Raw genomic sequence first — 18,677 nt, forward strand, 5'->3', positions numbered from 1 at the left:
GATTCAGGGAATCTGGACTCAAGTCCTGGAGGTGGGAAGTATAGTGCCTGCACTCTGAAGGAGGGGCGGAGATATACTGCAGTTTTTTAATTGTAGTGTAGACGCACCTCTGGCAAGACGGTGATGGAGTGAGTGATGATTAAAGTGTTTCTTTTTTGGGTCACCCTTCCTCAGTGGGAAAACACCCAGTGTGTTAATAAAAAAATAAAATATATATCAGTTCAAGGAGATTCAAGGGGTAACTGATATTGAGCTTAAAATACCTGGAAAAATGTTCAGAATTTTCCATAACATTAGTTTTGCTAATGTTATGGAATTATTTCTCATTTGAATGAAACTAATAATTATTACTCTTAATTTTTACTGTTTAATTGTCTATATGGAAATTTGCACACAAGTGAAACACAATTTTATATTTTTTTTGTTTTTCATCTTATGAGTTAGGATGAGTTGGAAATACTATATATTTTCCTTTCAAAACTTCTTTGCATGAGAAATATATACTGTAACAGACTTTCATAATTTGTAATGATTTCAACTTCTTAATCCACAGTGCTAGTGCTTGATAATGCAGGATTTGAACTAGTCACAGACTTGTGCTTGTTAGCTTTCTTGACGGAGGCAGGCTTCGTTACCTCTCTCACCGTTCACCCTAAGATTCGTCCCTGGTTCGTCTCAGATACTACACACAGCGACCTGACTTGGACAATTGAAAAACTCAGGTATGATTAATATTTTTTTGTACTGTACCTTTAAGAGAAAAGTTTAAGTACAGGTGATAAACAGACATCTGACATACATTACTTTCATGCTCCATGTTGGCAGCTAACTTTGCAGAGTACACAATTTAAACATTTTGCTGCACATTTTTTATTTGTACATATATAATGCAGCTATTTTAAAATTGCATGATTGTAAAAAATTGTGCAGTGGTGTTATTATCCTGAAAGTTTGATTCTATTAATGAAGACTTGCAGCTAGTATAATGGTGCCATGATGCATTACCTCTTCAGCTGCAGTGTGTGACTTTACAATTTAAAATTAATATTTTTAATAATTTGTTAAAAATATTAATTCATTAGTTTTTCATGTCATCACATGCATACGTATGATGAGCAGTGCCAGATTATACAATATGAAAATGAAAGCAAATCTGTTATTGAAGTTATTCTTTAGATGGAGTGTTTCCTATAAAAATAAATAACAAAGTAAAAGAAACTGCATACATAGAGTGTTCTAGGAAAATCTTTTATCGAGTATATACTCAAGTCCAGCAAGCTGGACTGAGTCTTGAAGGTGGGAAGTACAGTGCCTGCACTTTGTCAGAGGGGTGTTAATGTTGCAGTTTTTGAACTGTAGTGTAGGCATGCCTCTGGCAAGACAGTGATGGAGTAAATGATGATGAAAGTGTTTCTTCTTTTTTGGGCAACCCTACCTTGGTGGGAACGGCCGATGTGTTAATAAAAAACTAAAGTTCTCAATAAAATACTTAAAACCTCTAGCTGCAGTAAAATAGCATATGAACTGAAGTATAATTTTCATAAAAAGTGATTGTTTAACAGTGAAAGTTTTTAATTATTGGTAGGTGTTGGAGTAAGGTAAAGGTACATGTAGGTGTTGGAGTAAGATAAGGGTGTTTAATTCCTCCCTGACTTTTTAACACACTGTACATTATTATTATTATTATAATCAAAAAGAAGCGCTAAGCCACAAGGGCTATACAGCAACACACTGTACAGTTATATGGATCTGTTTAGCATGTCAGTTAGTCTAGTGTTCCTGAATTTTATATTCTTTTATAAACAAATCTTTCTAAAGGAGTAAAGGAGTAGGAACAGCAGGAATCAGTAGAAAATTGTGATATAAGGGGACAGTGGAGGGTGCAGCATTGGAAGCTAAGAAATTTTGCATCTTATGAAACAATACTGGTATACAAGCACAGAAGTGTGCAGGAGAAAAGTAAGGGGACAACAGAGCAAAGAAGGAAAAAAAGTGAGTGGATGCCTAGGATTAGTGGAAGTGGAACATGAACATAGGAGATAAATGTAAAATTCATGTACTAGAGAAGTGTATAGATGTTGGGTGACAGACAGTTGCTAAAGTTGAAGTGTGTGTGATGTTGGAGAGTCCAAGACATCTTTGATAATGGTTTGAATATCTGGAGATGACTTGATGGTATAAGAGTTAACTACAGGGAGTTTTAGCAATTCCCTTACAGGAGTATTAGAGATAAAAGGTGTCTGCAGCCACGTGTACTTATTGTACTTTTATGGGTGTGTTTTTTTTTTATTGCAGAGAAACTGGAGGATCTGCTGGGGTACTGGCCAGCAAATGGCAAAGTTACATTTCCAATGGACGGTGGAAAATTGTAAATAATAAATTTTGGACTTTGTGTCATGACTTTGCTGATATGAAGGAGATTGATCCTGAACTATATTCTCAGTTGAGCAAGTCATCTCTAATCATCTTTAAGGTAAATTGAACTTAGTTATTAATAAGTTTTTAGAAAAGTAACAACTGCTTTCCGGTGTATTTGCGGTACTTATGTTTATGTGGACACAGCTTCACCACTTGATCTTCACTTCTTAACTTCTAATCATTTGGAGTGTTTACTAAGCCCCATTAAGTTTGTCATATTTACATTTTAAATCATGCATTAGGTTATCTTTTACTATCTACTTCCATAGTATATTACACTGGCTTACTGCCCTCATATTGCAGAAGCTTTTGTTTATATATACAGTGGAAATTCGGCTTACGAACACCCCACCATGAGAATTTTTCAGGATACGAACCGTTGTTTGGTAAATTTTTTGCTTCTGGATACGAACGAAATTTCAGGATGCGAACTTTCCCCTCAAGGGATGTTCCTTAAATAAATAAATAAATAAATAAATTATTTATTTCTTTGCAAAGGTTACAATGTGTGCTTACATATCATAATATGACTGGAGCAAAGAAAGCCACTATCATGCCGAGGCATTTTGGGCAGACTTAACCTAATACTAATAGACTACTTACGTCTAGACAAGTGAAAAGTGTACTAGTGGTGGTTACCAATGTTTCGCTGATGGTGGCACCAACTACTGGCAGCCTTTTGAAGTTTCTCTTTACTGTTGTTGTTATTATTATTATTAGTGCAGCAAACCATTTACCAAACTGATGTCTGTTTTAACTTCCACATACAATATTTCCATACTGAAGTTAGATATTGTGTAACTTTTATTGGGTTCATTCTGTATAATGAACTATGACCACCTAAATAACAGATCTGCCAGTATTATTGATGTAAAATTACAAATTGCAAATTATTGTATCATTAATGAGCCTTTACAAGATATAAATCATTGCATGCATTTTAATTTTCTAGGGCGACTTGAACTACCGCAAACTAACAGGAGACTTAGACTGGCCAACAACGACTAGTCTTGAACACACACTTCGTGGATTCTGCCCTGCCCCTGTGCTAGCTATACGCACAGCTAAAGGCGGACCAGTGGTTGGCTTGGCTCCTGGAGTCAGTGAGAGAACTGCAGCAGTAACCCATGACTGGAACATTAGTGGAGAGTATGGGATGATCCAGCTCTGCACTTTTTCGTGATGTGGTGAATTTTTATTGTTATCAGCACATTCTTCTTTTGCATCTTGTTGAGTTTAAATATGACGTGCTTTATATCAAGATTTTTATAATTAAATGTTCACATAATAATGAAGTAGTAAATTTTGGACCTGGAATAATTCTCATATAGTATTGTGTTGTTGAAGCTGTGAAGTTTATATTTGTATTTTTTGCCTAGAGAATAAGCTTTATCACTTCCTATATAAATGTAGTTGATATTTTGTTGCTGTAATATTCATCATCAATATCTGGAGTAAAACAAGGACACTTAGCATTGCTTTTATTAAACAATATTCAACGTAAGTTTGAGCTTTATGACTTCCTTATGAAAACGTACACAGCTTGAATATATAGTACAGTATATGTCCTTTCATGGCAAGTGATAGCTGCGTCATGATAAAATACTTGTCTTTGAACCTACATACTTCATCTAAGCAGTTGACCAAAGGTGTTGCAAGGTGGTGTCATTAGGTTGGGTTGGTACATACATGTTTTTTAATAGAGTTGTAGAAGAGGTTGTTTGATGTTGAAAGTTCCCTAATTCTGTTTGTGTTGTCTGTATAACTGCTGCTTTCATATTCTTGAGAAGCATGAAATGAGACCTAATTTGTTACGCCCTGGTCCAGCTGACACCACATCTTCCAACAACTCTTAGCCTGCCTGCTGTGGAGTATGCAAGTTGGAGTTGATTTCCTTTGTAGGATATGAAGAAGTCCACAGTCGAGCAACTTGTTCAATAAAAACTCGTCAAACTGTGTCCTTGTATTGCCAAATTTATCAACTCTTCACATCATTCTAATTGTTAGTTATTGTAGTGATCTTTCACATATTTATATGTGTATTAATGAAGGAGGGGTGTTAATGTTGCAGTTTAAAAACTGTAGTGTAAAGCACCCTTCTGGCAAGACAGTGATGGAGTGAATGATGGTGAAAGTTTTTCTTTTTCGGGCCACCCTGCCTTGGTGGGAATCGGCCGGTGTGATAATAAAAAAAAAAAAATAAAAAATTAATGATTAATTACAAACAAGACTGAGCATTAGTAGCTTACTAGCCATGGTTTTATTAAAATGTAATACAGGCATACCTCATTAATACGGCACTATAGAGTGCTTCGGTAATATGGCACTTTTCAGTCATTCTTGTTTATTTTCAGTGCTTGCCTCGTTCTTAAGATGGTTTTTGGCAATTTTCGATTTTTATTTGTTTTTTTACTTTGCATCATTTTGTTAGGCCTTATGCTATTGCACACTTAATAAATGATAGTATAAGCATGTTTTTAAGCTTTTATATGCACTGGAAAGTGAAAAAAAGGCTGTGATATGCTCTAGTTTGATATTTACTTTACAGTGGCGGTCTGGAACTTAACCCACCATATTAGTGAGGTATGCCTGTACTGTACTGATCAAAAATTTATATACAGCAGACAATATTTTATCTTTATATAGAATATTAAATTTTACTTTAAAGGACGGGTGTTAATGTTGCAGTTTAAAAACTGTAGTGTAAAGCACCCTTCTGGCAAGACAGTGATGGAGTGAATGATGGTGAAAGTTTTTCTTTTTCGGGCCACCCTGCCTTGGTGGGAATCGGCCAGTGTGTTAATAAAAAAAAATAATTAAATTTTACTTTAAAATTACTGTGTATCATGTTTAACACAAATAAGTTCAGTCAATCTAGCAGGGAAAATGAGTCATCCAAGAACTAATTGCAAAATAATTTATTTTTGTGTTATATTGATAAATATGTAAGGAACATATAGTTAAAAAGGAGACCAAAGGAACTGGTGTAACACAGGTAAAATGAATTTTATCTACAGGCACACTGTGTGCTTTTGTATTCAATTTGTTTTAGCACTAAACTTCATCCCCAAAGAAAAAATTCTAAGTCTTGTGGAAACTATCCCAAAAATGCATTAGTGCATATGCTGTACTCTTGATTTAGTAAATGATGTAATTATGAGCATAACCAACATGGTTTAACCTAAATTGAAGTACAGAATGGAGAAATTGAATGCTTTCACTGCAATCATGGCATTGAGAGCAGTATTAACAAGAAAATGTCCTCTGGCTGCTCTTCCCACACCTCTGCCACTAACCATATCTTGTACCCCACAGTTTGGAGGATATACACTCTTCAGCAGCTCTTGAATGCCTAACCCTAACATCAGAGGACTTGTGCAACTGATATGCAAAACACAAATGAGTGTAGCTCACCGTCAGATGGTTCATTGATCACAATGGTTACTTATACCTTTCCACCTTCATGGCTGATCAAAGGTGAGGATAAGTATTATACAGTGGCATTTGGCCTCTGTACACACAAATCATAGTGTTAAGTAAAAACAGCTGTCTCTAGCATTTATGTTTACTATCAGAGGATGTATAATGAATGAATGTCCTGGATGACTTCTTTGACTTGCATCCTGCATCATTCCTGACCAACCTGGCTTTGGTGAATGCATTGGCAACTCAATTTTCCAGAGATGTAGCTTCAGTTTAGGGGGTCATCATAGCAGAGATTAGTCATTTCCTAGATCAGTGGTTGGTCTATTGGAGGGTCTGTTAAAAAATTGAATGTATCTTCATGAGTGCTGATACATCTTCTGTAAAAAGAACATTTTGGTCCTGATGTTTGCTGTTTAGTTCCAGGGATCACTTCAGCTTTATTTCCATTCCATGGAATGTGTTGAATCCATCAAGTGTGCTTATGTTGTGATCAGTGTTATGTCACAAATTGCACAGTGTGGTTATGGGTAATACCTGGACTGGTTGTACCTTATAATCTTGCTGCTCAGGATACTTTCTTAACTTCTGAGTAAGATTTACAGTATCCATGACTGCTTAGCAAATTATTCAGGAACCTTGGTGAAGCATCTAAATGACCAGACCAGTCTGAAGAGGTGAGATGAGAGTTCTTACACTAAGTAACTTTGAACAGTGGCCTGACCCACTGATACAATCTGTCTACCTTTTTCCAGTGAAGTGTTCTTAAAATTATTATAACCAAATAAAGCACTAAACAGACAAGTAATTTTCTTAAAACAAGCTGCAGAGTCTGTACTAAGAGTATCATGTTCTCTTTCAAAGATAAAAATTGTCCATGCACTTATTATTCTTAATGAGAGCTATATCTTCACAATCCTCATTTTTTCCTTACCAAATTGTCAACTTAGGTACTTCATAAAATCATTCAGGACAGTTGTTGTACTCCAAATATGTCCTGTGATCTTTGTCTTCATCTATTTGTCACTGTAGGCATCATCACTGCAGTATTCTCTCATCCTCTGTGCATAATCACTAATGGTTACCTGTTTATCATTTTGTGTTAAATAGTTCACTTTTTTATTGCTTCTTCTTTACAAATGTTAATAAGTAAACCAAGTTTAGATCTTTTAGCATGGTTTGTAGATTGGTAGGCTATGGAAACTAGTTTTCCTGTTTGGAAGATTGGTGTTGCATACCACAAGATGATAAACACTGCAGGAACAAGTGTATAAGTCTTTAAGAGGGAATTGGATATGTACCTCCTCCATGTGACAGATCAACTAGGCTGTGATAGGATGTGAGGGCCAATGGGCTGCCACCAGTAACAGCCTGTGCAAGAAAGGTATAAAATACTGACAATATGAAAGTTAAGACACATGTGCAACATCTGGATATCTTTATTGTAGATGTTTTGCCATCCAGTGGCTTTATCAATACAAGAGAGCAAGAAAGGAAAACTGGCAAAAACCACTGGAACAACGTGATGACACATTGCATGATGGCATCTTCCAAAACCAAATCTGTTTCATCTACTTTAAAAATGTGCTCATCTTTGTAGTCATTTTCTTCAGTCAATTTTTTAGATCATTAGGATATCTTGCAGCTGGCTCATTGTCTGCACTGACACTGACCAATAATTCAAACATTATAAGTCCCATAAGCTTTTTAAAGTTGTAAAACCAGCCACTACTTGCCAAAAACTTTCCCCTTGATTGCCATTTTTCTTTTTTAAATGTTGCATAGACTTGTTGCTTTAGCTTGACTCGTCATCCAACCTAATGGAATTCCTTTCTGGCTTCAGTCTTCAATCCATAACATTAAAAGACATTCTATATTATCCATTTGAGAACTATGGTTTTTTATAACCACTTTTGATATGGAATGGCTACAGCATCTTGCATATTTTTTTATTTTATCTTTATTCCTTATAGGCACACATACCGATGTTTTGTAATGTGGTTAAATAAAATTTATAAACCATGTTATGTCAAAACTTGTACTGTTCTAAACCCATACTATGCAAGGTATGGCTGTATTTTTTTTTTCCTCAGATTTTTCAGATTTGCTGATCAAATCTGAACAGAAACTTAAAAATGTATTTAGCATGCCTTGACAATGAGCGACTCCCAGGCATTGACAATGAACACGAGGCAATTACAGGTTTGGAAATTATTACAGGTTGGAACATTTTACTTTATTGTTGCTTCAATTAAGGTGATATTTTTCAACGGACGTCCAAAAAGTAAAATTTTTGAAAAGAAAAATGTTAGCCCAACAAAAACTCTTATTAACAAAAGATGCTCAGCATGACAAACTATGTAATATATCCAGAAATGAGCACAATTGAAGCAATAACAAGGTAAAAAGGAATATAAACAAACCAAAACAATATAAAGAAAAACATCTGAATCTGTAATCTTCCCTTAAAAACAAATATTGAAAAAGGGCCACTCTCCATATTCATTTCTAAGTTTTTGTATATTATTATTCAGTATGGCACATAGAATACGTAATCACAGAATGTCTCCTTTGCAACTTGTTCCATCTCGAACTAGAGACTGACTGAACTATAGGTTGAATGACAATGTTGTTATAATCAAACTGAGCACTAAACCCATGAATGACAATAAAATAGGACAATAAAAGAATATTGAAATGTGTTACTATGGAGAAGGGGGGGAGGGACCCGGCAGTGACTTTGGCTTTGAATTTTAGAAAGCAGCTTTAAAAGACATTTCACACTTGGTAACACACTAGTGTTTACCATGTTAATCCATGCATTATAAAGGTATATACTGTATTGTATTTAATATAGAACAAAATCTTACTATATACTGAAATAAAGAAAAAATTAGGTTACATTGTAAATATCTTGGTAAGCCCCTCTAGCACGTGTGGCAAGCTTTGTGCTACGTTCACTGAATAATGAGCTCCATGGTGACTGCCTCAGCCCTGAATACATGCGAGCACAGTCATAATTTTAAAGCTGCCACGCCTGTACTAAATAAGTATATATATCGGATAAAATAAAAATGTTTGATAAAATATCAGCCAAAACAATAAAATGTAGTCATTATCAGGGAAGTTGATGAGAGATGTTGACTCGGCTGAAGTGAAAATATAAGAATGGTTTTCTCTATCCACTACAGTACATTACCATGTATTTGATTTATCTGTACAACTAGTATTCTTGATCTTTATGCAAGCTGTAGTTGATACACACACAAGCTGTACATTGCTGATATTACATTTAATATATAGTAGTGTGAGAAGGAACTCTACCACACTACACTCCCTAATTTAATAGTGTGTATAGTGTAATTACCAGTAATTGTGGACTAAGATCTGTCTTTATATTTCACTTAATAAACACCCAAGATATCCACATAGGCCATTTCCAATGACCAGAACAAAAATTCAGCTTAATATCCAGACAAAATTATTATTATTATAATCAAAAAGATTCTTTCTTTCTTTCAACACACCGGCCGTATCCCACCGAGGCGGGGTGGCCCAAAAGGAAAAACGAAAGTTTTTTCCTTTTGGGTTACTAGCCCCTTGCTCCCGGCATTTTAGTTGCCTCTTACAACACGCATGGCTTACGGAGGAAGAATTCTGTTCCACTTCCCCATGGAGGTAAGAGGAAATAAACAAGAACAAGAACTAGTAAGAAAAATAGAAGAAAACCCAGAGGGGTGTGCATATACATATATGCTTGTACATGTATGTGTAGTGTGACCTAAGTGTAAGTAGAAGTAGCAAGACGTACCTGAAACCTTGCATGTTTATGAGACAGAAAATGGACACCAACAATCCTACCATCATGTAAAACAATTACAGGCATCCATTTTACACTCACTTAGCAGGACGGTAGTACCTCCCTGAGCGGTTGCTGTCTACCAACCTACTACCTAGAATCAAAAAGATATCCAAACAAAAACTTCAGCAAGCCCAGTACTTGACCATAATACAAGTCTCAGTCAAGATCTGCCCTTGTGGTTCAGTGCTTCTTTTTTATTATAATAATAATAATAATAATCAGTCAAGATCTGATCACAATAGAAATCTTGTGTTAACTGAGCATTTGACCACAACATTTTTCTCATTCAAGATCTGGCCACAACACCAACCGCAGGTTATAAACTTGAACAAAGATATATATACTATATATATATATATCTTCAGAATTTATTTTCTTCATAAAAAGGTACTTTCTCATCATTTACAATAATTAAGGTAGTGACAATTGTTTAAGGACCTTTAAAACATTTGAAGTTAACTCCTAGCATCATGAGCCATTCACTCAATTCCCTAAAATTGTATGTGGGCATACAATGAATGGACATAATAAAAATAATTGTGCTAGGTTGGCATATAAATACAGTACATATGTGAAAGATTGTATTGGCAGGATGAGGAGGTGCTAAGAGTGTGTAAAAGATACAATAGCTGAAAGCTAATGGGCAAAGTATTGAAAGAGAAAGAGATAGTAGGGATCTGTGCCAAATCTGACACCCTGCAACTTACGAGTGATGAACATGAACAGCTGTAGTGTTTACTGGGGAAGCTTGTATAAAATTTCAGCCATTGTTCTGTCTAGAGCAAAATATGATAATATAAGTGTCAGTGTTGTTTCTTAGAATAAATTGGGTATGGTTAAACTTTTTTAAGTGTTATTATTGTGGTTTAAATGTACATGCATATAATTAAAATAAATACATATTTTTTAACCATTAAAGTACTTTACCATTGATATAATAGTTATAACAGGAAAAACCTGGACACACATATAGTACATCACTGTTTTTCCTTGAAATCTTTGTTGCTTTGGTCCCTTCCTACTCTGGAGGACGTCGTGTAGAATCTCCAAAATATTTCACCCATTTGCAGATATTAAATGTCTGAAAAAGTACTTTAAATGTTTTGTTAATTGCACTTGCTAGTTTGCTTTCACATTACAGAACCAGTTACTATATTCTTGATAAATAAAGAATACAGAAAAGTGTTGGATTTTCCCTGCATTGATTCTATGTAACATTTTGATGTTTATCATTCAAATGTTAAATTTCGATCTTTGTACTAAAAATGTATATAAATTTTTACATAGTGTTTATTTTAAATCCTTAATTCAAGTATTATGTACTGTTATATTCATGTAGGACTAGACCTACAAGGGCCACATAGTGCTACACAACAGAGGTGAAAGATGATAGAGGTGATGATGTTGAGGAAAGAACATTGATAGAAAGAATTGGCAAAGTTACAGTTGATGTTGAAAATTTTTGTTCAAAAGGTGGTTTTGAGCTTTGTAATTATAGTGGACCCTTGAATTTCGTGATTAATCCATTCCAGAGAGTCTGCCGAAATTCAAAATTCACGATTTTCAAAACCGTTTTCCCGATAAGAAATAATATAAATCAAATTAATTAATCCGTTCCAGACACCCAAAAGTATTAAATTTTTTTTTTTTTTTTTTTTTTTACATTAACCCTTTGACTGTTTCGGTTGTATATACATGTACATATATACGTCTTATGAGCCAATGTGTTTGACACATATATACATGTATATTCAAAAATTCTAGCAGCGTCAAATCAAGCGGGAGAAAGCTGGTAGGCCCACATGTGAGAGAATGGGTCTGTGTGGTCAGTCTGTGCAGTATAAAAAAAAAAAACCTGCAGTAAGTAGTGCATAATGAGAAAAAAAAACTGGTGTTATTTTTTTTTTTTTGATTAAAATGCCGAATTTGAGGTGTATTTTTGTATAGTTTTTATGGTTATATTCTCATTTTCATAGTCACATTTGACAGAATGGAAAACATATTATAGAAATGAAGGCGATTTGGATTGGTTTTACTATGAAAAGGCCTTTGAAATGGAGCTCCAATTAAGGGAAATGTTTGATTTTTGCCGATGTTCAAAAGTATATAAATGACATCATTGTCCAATAAATTTCTAACTAGCCATTCTAATATGCAGTCATGAATGAGTTGACATTATTTATACAATTATTACAAATTATTATAATTATAAATTATTATAAATTATTACAAATTATTACAAATTATTACAAATTATTATAAATCTATAGGGGAAGGAAGGAGGGGTAGGGGTCGTCCTCAAAAGGGTTGGAAAGAGGGGGTAAAGGAGGTTTTGTGGGCGAGGGGCTTGGACTTCCAGCAAGCGTGCATGAGCGTGTTAGATAGGAGTGAATGGAGACGAATGATACTTGGGACCTGACGATCTGTTGGAGTGTGAGCAGGGTAATATTTAGTGAAGGGATTCAGGGAAACCGGTTATTTTCATATAGTCGGACTTGAGTCCTGGAAATGGGAAGTACAATGCCTGCACTTTAAAGGAGGGGTTTGGGATATTGGCAGTTTGGAGGGATATGTTGTGTATCTTTATACGTATATGCTTCTAAACTGTTGTATTCTGAGCACCTCTGCAAAAGCAGTGATAATGTGTGAGTGTGGTGAAAGTGTTGAATGATGATGAAAGTATTTTCTTTTTGGGGATTTTCTTTCTTTTTTTGGGTCACCCTGCCTCGGTGGGAGACGGCCGACTTGTTGAAAAAAAAAAAAAAAAAAATTACAATATTGCAGTAGTCTGCATAACAGTAAATCTTCTATTTTCTGTTTGAATAAAAATTCAAAATAGAAAGCAAGAGTAATATCAGAGGAGCCTGGAGGCACGACTGATGAACAAAGAAAATGTTATTTTAGAGCCAGGAATGTCTGCATTGTTCATTCTGGACCCTATTTTAAAATTTGCATATTTTTTAATTTGCATGAAATTGGCCAAATTGCCAGTTTCTGGCCACTTTATTGGGTAGTTGAAATTGGTAAATGTGCATTTTCTTGTGCTCAATTGATAGAACAAATAGAGTTCTAAAGAAATAGCTACGAGTTTGGTTGACGGAAACAATGGAATTAGCCAAAAATAGGGCTCAAAGTGGGTGAAATTGCCAATTTGTAAATATCGCCGAGGCCGGTAACTTCAGGAGAGCATAATTCCGTAAGTTTTCCATCGAATTTCATACTTTTGGTGTCATTACCATTGGGAAAAGATTCTCTTATCATTTCATAAGAATTTTTTTTTTTTTCAAATATCTTGCGACACCAGGAGACACCTCAGGATTTGGGGTTGTGATAGTCAAAGGGTTAAATGTACATTTATCTACACAGAAAACAATGAGACATGAAGAATAAAACAAGAATAACTTGACACTTACCTTTACTGAAGAGTTGATGTGTGGAGGGGAGAGGATGGAAGAGTTATTATTGTTTGGAAGGGGAATCCCCTTCCATAAAGCCTTCAGGTACCAAGTCCTTTTCTGGGGTTACTTCCCTTCTTTGTTTTTTAATGCTACTAGGACCAGCTTGAGTCACTGGACCCCTGTCACTCAAAAAATTGCTCCAGAAAGGTCTGTTTCTGGAGTTTCTTTAAAATTTGCCTAAAATGAGACAAGACATTGTCATTGAACATTTCACATACACAGCTTGCAACAGCTTTGTCAGGGTGATGTTCCTCCACAAATCTTTCCATCCTAGTCCACATTGCACACATCTCCTTAATCTCTGAAGAAAGCAACTTCTTCCCTCTCTCTTCCTCCTCCTCTGAAGCAATTTCCTGAGCTGTAATCTGTTGCTGTTGCAGATTAGGGTCTAGCAGCTCTTCAGCGGTTAGCTCTTCATTGTGGTCCTCCATCAACTCTTCCACATCCTCGCCACTAACCTCCAACCCCAATGAGTTTCCCAGTGCCACAATAGATTCCACAACAGGCATAGGGTTGTCAGGGTCAGCCACAAACCCTTCAAAATCTTGGACAAGGACACATTCCGGCCACAATTTTCTCCAAGCAGAGTTCACCGTCCTGGAAGTCACTCCCTGCCAAGCCTTACCTATAAGGTTTATGCAATGGAGGATACTGAAGTGATCTTTCCAGAACTCTCTTAGGGTCAATTCAGTGTCCAAGGTTATGTTAAAGCACCTTTGAAACATTGCTTTGGTGTAATGTTTTTGAAGTTTGAAATGATCTGCTGGTCCATGGGCTGGAGGAGAGTGGTACGTGTATTAGGGGGCAAGAACTTCACTGTGATGAAATTAAACTCCTTCACCATTTGCTCTTCCAAGTCTGGAGGATGAGCAGGAGCAATGTCCATTACCAGGAGGCATTTCATACGACCGCTGATTTCTAAGCCAAATCACGAAAATCAAGCCAATATTTTGACGAAAAAAGTCGCCGATTTCCAAAATTCACGATATTCAAGGGGGACAAAATTCAAGGGTCCACTGTATTACATTCATGGGAAAGCACAAAACCCATAAGAGTCATACAGTGCATGGGGAAAATGAGAGCCAATCAGGTTTGATCCTAGGAAGGAGAAGACAGATGCAACATCTTCTATCAAGTGCCCCTCACTAAAATCAAGGAACATCCCTCATGGGGTTTGGCATTTGTAAAATTTAAGGTGCAATGCAAATTATTTTATTTATGGAGAAGCACTAAACCCATAAGGATCATACAGCACCAGAATGCAGTACAGTAGGACTGTTATTCATGGGGGATGTGCTCCCAAGACCTTCGTGACAGTGAATTAGAGTATTGTTATTATAATTTCAGAAGCAGTAAACCTGTAAAAGCCATACAGCACACTGATAATGAAACATTTTAACACCCATAACCATGTTTTTCCCACACAGCAATGTGGCATTGGGCTCAACACCACCAGCATGACTTGTCATCCAGTATGGTGTGTAGGAGAGAGGGAGATTACTTTCCAGTAAAAGTAGACCTTAGACAGGAATGTTTACACATACACACCATGGTGATTTAACATATTTACAGATGGGGTTGTAAAAGTACGTAAATGCTAGGGTTTGGGGAGGGGGGTGGGATTAAATTATGGGGAATCAAATACAAAATGGGAGTTGACACAGTTACTGTTTGCTGATAATACTGTGCTTTTTGGAGATTCTAAAGAAAAGTTTGGGAGGGTGTCTAAAGAGAGTTGAAAGTGAACACAGATAAAAGCAAGGTGATGAGGGTATGAAACAAGTTAGGTAAAGAAAAACTGGATATCACACTGGAGGATGGGAGTATGGAAGAAGTGAATGTGTTCAGATATTTGGGAGTAGATTTGTCAACAGATGGATTTATGAAGGACTAGGTTAACCATAGAACTGATGAATGAAAAAAGGCGAGTGGTGCATCGAGGTTTCTGTGGAGATGAAAAACGTTATCCATGGAGGCAAAGGGAATGTACGAGAGTATAGTAGTACAAACACTTACGTGAGTGTGAAGCATGGGTTGTGAATGCTGCAGTGAGAAAGAGGCTGGAGGCAGTGGAGATGTCATGTCTAAGGGAGATTAGGAGGTGTGAAGCTACTTAAAGTATTATTCAGAGGGCTAAAGAGGGGTTAGTGAGGTAGTTTGGTCATTTAGACCGGATGGAGCAAAACTGGTTGATTTAGAGAGTTATAAATCTGTAGTGGAGGGGAGGAGGGGTAGGGGTCATCCTAGGAAAGGCTGGAGGGAGGAGATAACAGAGGTTTTGTGTGCAAGAGACCTGGATATGCAGTAGGCATGTGTGAGTGTGTTAGATAGGAATGAATGGAGACGAATGGTTTTTGGAACCTGACGAGCTGTTGGAGTGTGAGCAATGTAACTTTTTTGTGAAGGGAGTCAGGGAAGCAGGTTAACTGGATTTGAGTTCTGGAGGTGGAAAGTACAATGCCAGCATTTTAAAGGTGGTGCTTGGGATATTGGCTGTTTGGAGTGACATCTAAACTGTCATATCTGGGCACCTTTGCAAAAACAGTGATATTGTTTTATTTATTTATGTCTTTGCGAACAGTACATTGTGTGAATGATGGTGAAAGTGTTTCTCTTTTGGGTCACCCTGCCTCAGTGGGAGGCAGCTGTCGTGTTAACAAAAATCGAAGGCACATAGGTGCTATGAGCACATAAAAATTATGTTTATGTAACTCTAATCTATATACATTTTTTTTTTTTTCAACATATCAGCTGTCTTCCACAGAGGCAGGGTGACCCCAAAATAAGAAAAACACTTTCACCATCATTCACACAATCACTGTCTATATAATATAAATTAATCTAGGATAACCATGGGAGAAAGGAGCCAGTTGGAATGATTGAATGTGCAGATGACAAGAAAGATGACTGTCAATGTTATGAATGAAAAGAAGCTGGATATCCTAGCTCGAAGTGAAACAAAGCTGAAAGGGGGTAGGGAGAGTTTCAGTGGGGAGAAATAAAAGGGTTATGTCAGGTGCATCTGAGAGAGTTAGAGATAAGGAAGGAGTAGTGATAATGTTGAATGATCAGTTATGGAAGAGAGAGACTATAAAGGTATACATTCAAGGATTGTGTCGATTAAAATAAGGGTTGAATGCAAAAAGTGGATTATACTAAGTGTTTATGCACCTGGAGAAGAGAGAAGTGTAGAGGAGAAAAATATTTTTGGAGATGTTAAGCGTGTTTAGAGTTTTGAGCCAAGCAAGAAAGCAATTGTGATGGATGCTAAAGTGAGAGAAACCATTTTAAAGGGCATAGTAGGTAAGTTAGGGGTGCCAGGGATAAATGATAATGGGGGGTAGCAGCCTGATTGAATTTGGCATAGAAAGAGGTATTTTAAGAAAGAATGAATCAGTAGACAAGACATGATACAGGACGTAATGACAGCAGTTTGTTGCACTATGTATTAGTAGATGAAAGGTTGATAGGTAGACTTCTTGATGTGCATGTTTTTAGTGGAACCACAGATATATCAGGTAATTATTTAGTTGTAGCTACAGTGAGAGTAAGAGAAAAGTGAAAGTTTATAAATTAAAGGAGGTAGTTAGGGTAAGATATAAGAGGGGGTAAAGGAGGTTTTGTGGGCAAGGGGCTTGGACTTCCAGCAAGAGTGCATGAGCATGTTAGATAGGAGTGAATGGAGACGAATGGTACTTGGGACCTGACGATCTGTTGGAGTGTGAGCAGGGTAATATTTAGTGAAGGGATTCAGGGAAACCGGTTATTTTCCTATAGTCGGACTTGAGTCCTGGAAGTGGGAAGTACAATGCCTGCACTTTAAAGGAGGGGTTTGGGATATTGGCAGTTTGGAGGGATATGTTGTGTATCTTTATATGTGTATGCTCCTAAACTGTTGTATTCTGAGCACCTCTGCAAAAACAGTGATAATGTGTGAGTGAGGTGAAAGTGTTGAATGATGATGAAAGTATTTTCTTTTTGGGGATTTTCTTTCTTTTTTGGGTCACCCTGCCTCGGTGGGAGACGACCAACTTGTTGGGAAAAAAAAAAAATAAGCACTGAAGTTCTATAATAATGTAGCTATCATTTTGACTCTTAGTCAAAGGTAAAAGCATCATGGGAGGTCCTAGCAACCATTCTTACCCAAGGATACCTACCAACATTGGGTCAGATAAATGAATACAAGCCTGCCATCCTCCATCACAAGGAGGTTACTGTCTCAGGACAAGGTTACACCTAACAAGTGCTTATTTGTCACATGTTATAGCTTACTGTACTTATTTGTGGTGTTTTTATTTTGTTGATGGTTTATTTTAATTGGAGGGAAGTACTTAACATAGGGGTCATATAGAGTCTGGGAATGGGAGGCATTCAGGTTTGATCTAAGGAAGGGGAAGACAAGTCCAGCTCCTTGGATCAAGAGCCTCTCACCAGCATCAATACTTCCCTTGAGGAGACTTAGTGATGGTAACCCTTTCAAATAAATAGGTTGCCTTAATGTTGTTGGAAGGTTCTTAATCTAAAGAACTGCAGCTACTCTCCCCTTTTTTCAGATAAAACTTGATTACCTCCCATTCTCCTTAAATGCTGCAGGATCCTTCTAGGTTAGTGCTTCCCCAGGAATATAATAATAGTATTATTGGCATGACCAAAATTCAAGATTTCCTAATATAAACATTAAGGGACAGAACCTGCAAGTGTATAATGAAAGCAAAATGAAAGGTGAATTAATACTTGTATATATTACATTCATTAGGGAGGGGGATGGAAGGGGGTGGCTATTCCCATGGGGCAGAGGTCATATAGCACCTAGTTAAATGGGAGGTAATCAAGGTCAATCTAAGGAAAGGGAGGTCAAAGCCAATTCTTGGAAAGAACCCCTTGCTACCATCAAGGAGCTTCCTGTGATGAGACATTCATGTATTGAGTTTACCTCAGTATACTAACAACTGATGCTACTGACAATATTGAGTACATCAGTCACACAAGTGACCATCATTAAACATGTGTCTATTATTATTACTGTGTTAGGATGTGCATGGGAAAGAGCAGCCAAACCCATTAGAATTATACAGCTTTGAACAGCAGAGGTGACAAAAATGGTACCGAGTGAGATGGCAAGGAGAGGACATCAGCAGAGAGAAAAGGAGAGATGTGTCAAAGAGGATGTAACAAACTGAAGGCTTTTAAGAAAGCTTAATCTGCATTAAGGGTGGGACTCTCAAGGGAGGACTTTTGTTTCATAAGAGCAGTAGCAGCAGCAGAGGTGACATACCTGTGACAGTGGTGGCATCAGCAGCAATAGCAGGATTAACAGTAGCATCAGCATTAATGGTGACAGGGCCATCTTTCACAATTCAAGTCAAATTGGGGGTAAAAATCCTTTCACTATGGCAAGGAATCCTCTTGAAGGGTAAGCACTGTGCATGCTCTAATACTGTAACAGCTACACTGCATCCATCCATTTATATACTACTTTCTAACTATATTGATAGCCAGGTTAACAGACTATCATG

The 18,677-nt window shown here is 36.7% G+C and overlaps 1 protein-coding gene across 4 annotated transcripts in view; it reads left to right on the top strand.

Moving 5' to 3' along the window:
- The window catches only part of LOC128688378 (damage-control phosphatase ARMT1), a 74,253-nt gene extending 63,268 nt beyond the window's left edge, over positions 1-10,985 (top strand). For 3 of the 4 annotated variants that reach the window (XM_070086769.1, XM_070086772.1, XM_070086771.1), the window contains 3 exons: positions 554-722; positions 2,296-2,473; positions 3,371-10,985. In XM_070086769.1, the coding sequence (XP_069942870.1) occupies positions 554-722; positions 2,296-2,473; positions 3,371-3,601 (578 nt within the window). In that variant the 3' untranslated portion in view covers positions 3,602-10,985. The remainder of the gene's footprint in view (positions 1-553; positions 723-2,295; positions 2,474-3,370) is intronic. The other variant, XM_070086770.1, reaches the window with a different exon arrangement.
- The last annotated feature ends 7,692 nt before the right edge of the window (positions 10,986-18,677 follow it).

The sequence above is a fragment of the Cherax quadricarinatus genome, chromosome 19, assembly GCF_038502225.1.
Source record: "Cherax quadricarinatus isolate ZL_2023a chromosome 19, ASM3850222v1, whole genome shotgun sequence".
In the NCBI taxonomy this organism is placed as follows: domain Eukaryota; kingdom Metazoa; phylum Arthropoda; class Malacostraca; order Decapoda; family Parastacidae; genus Cherax; species Cherax quadricarinatus.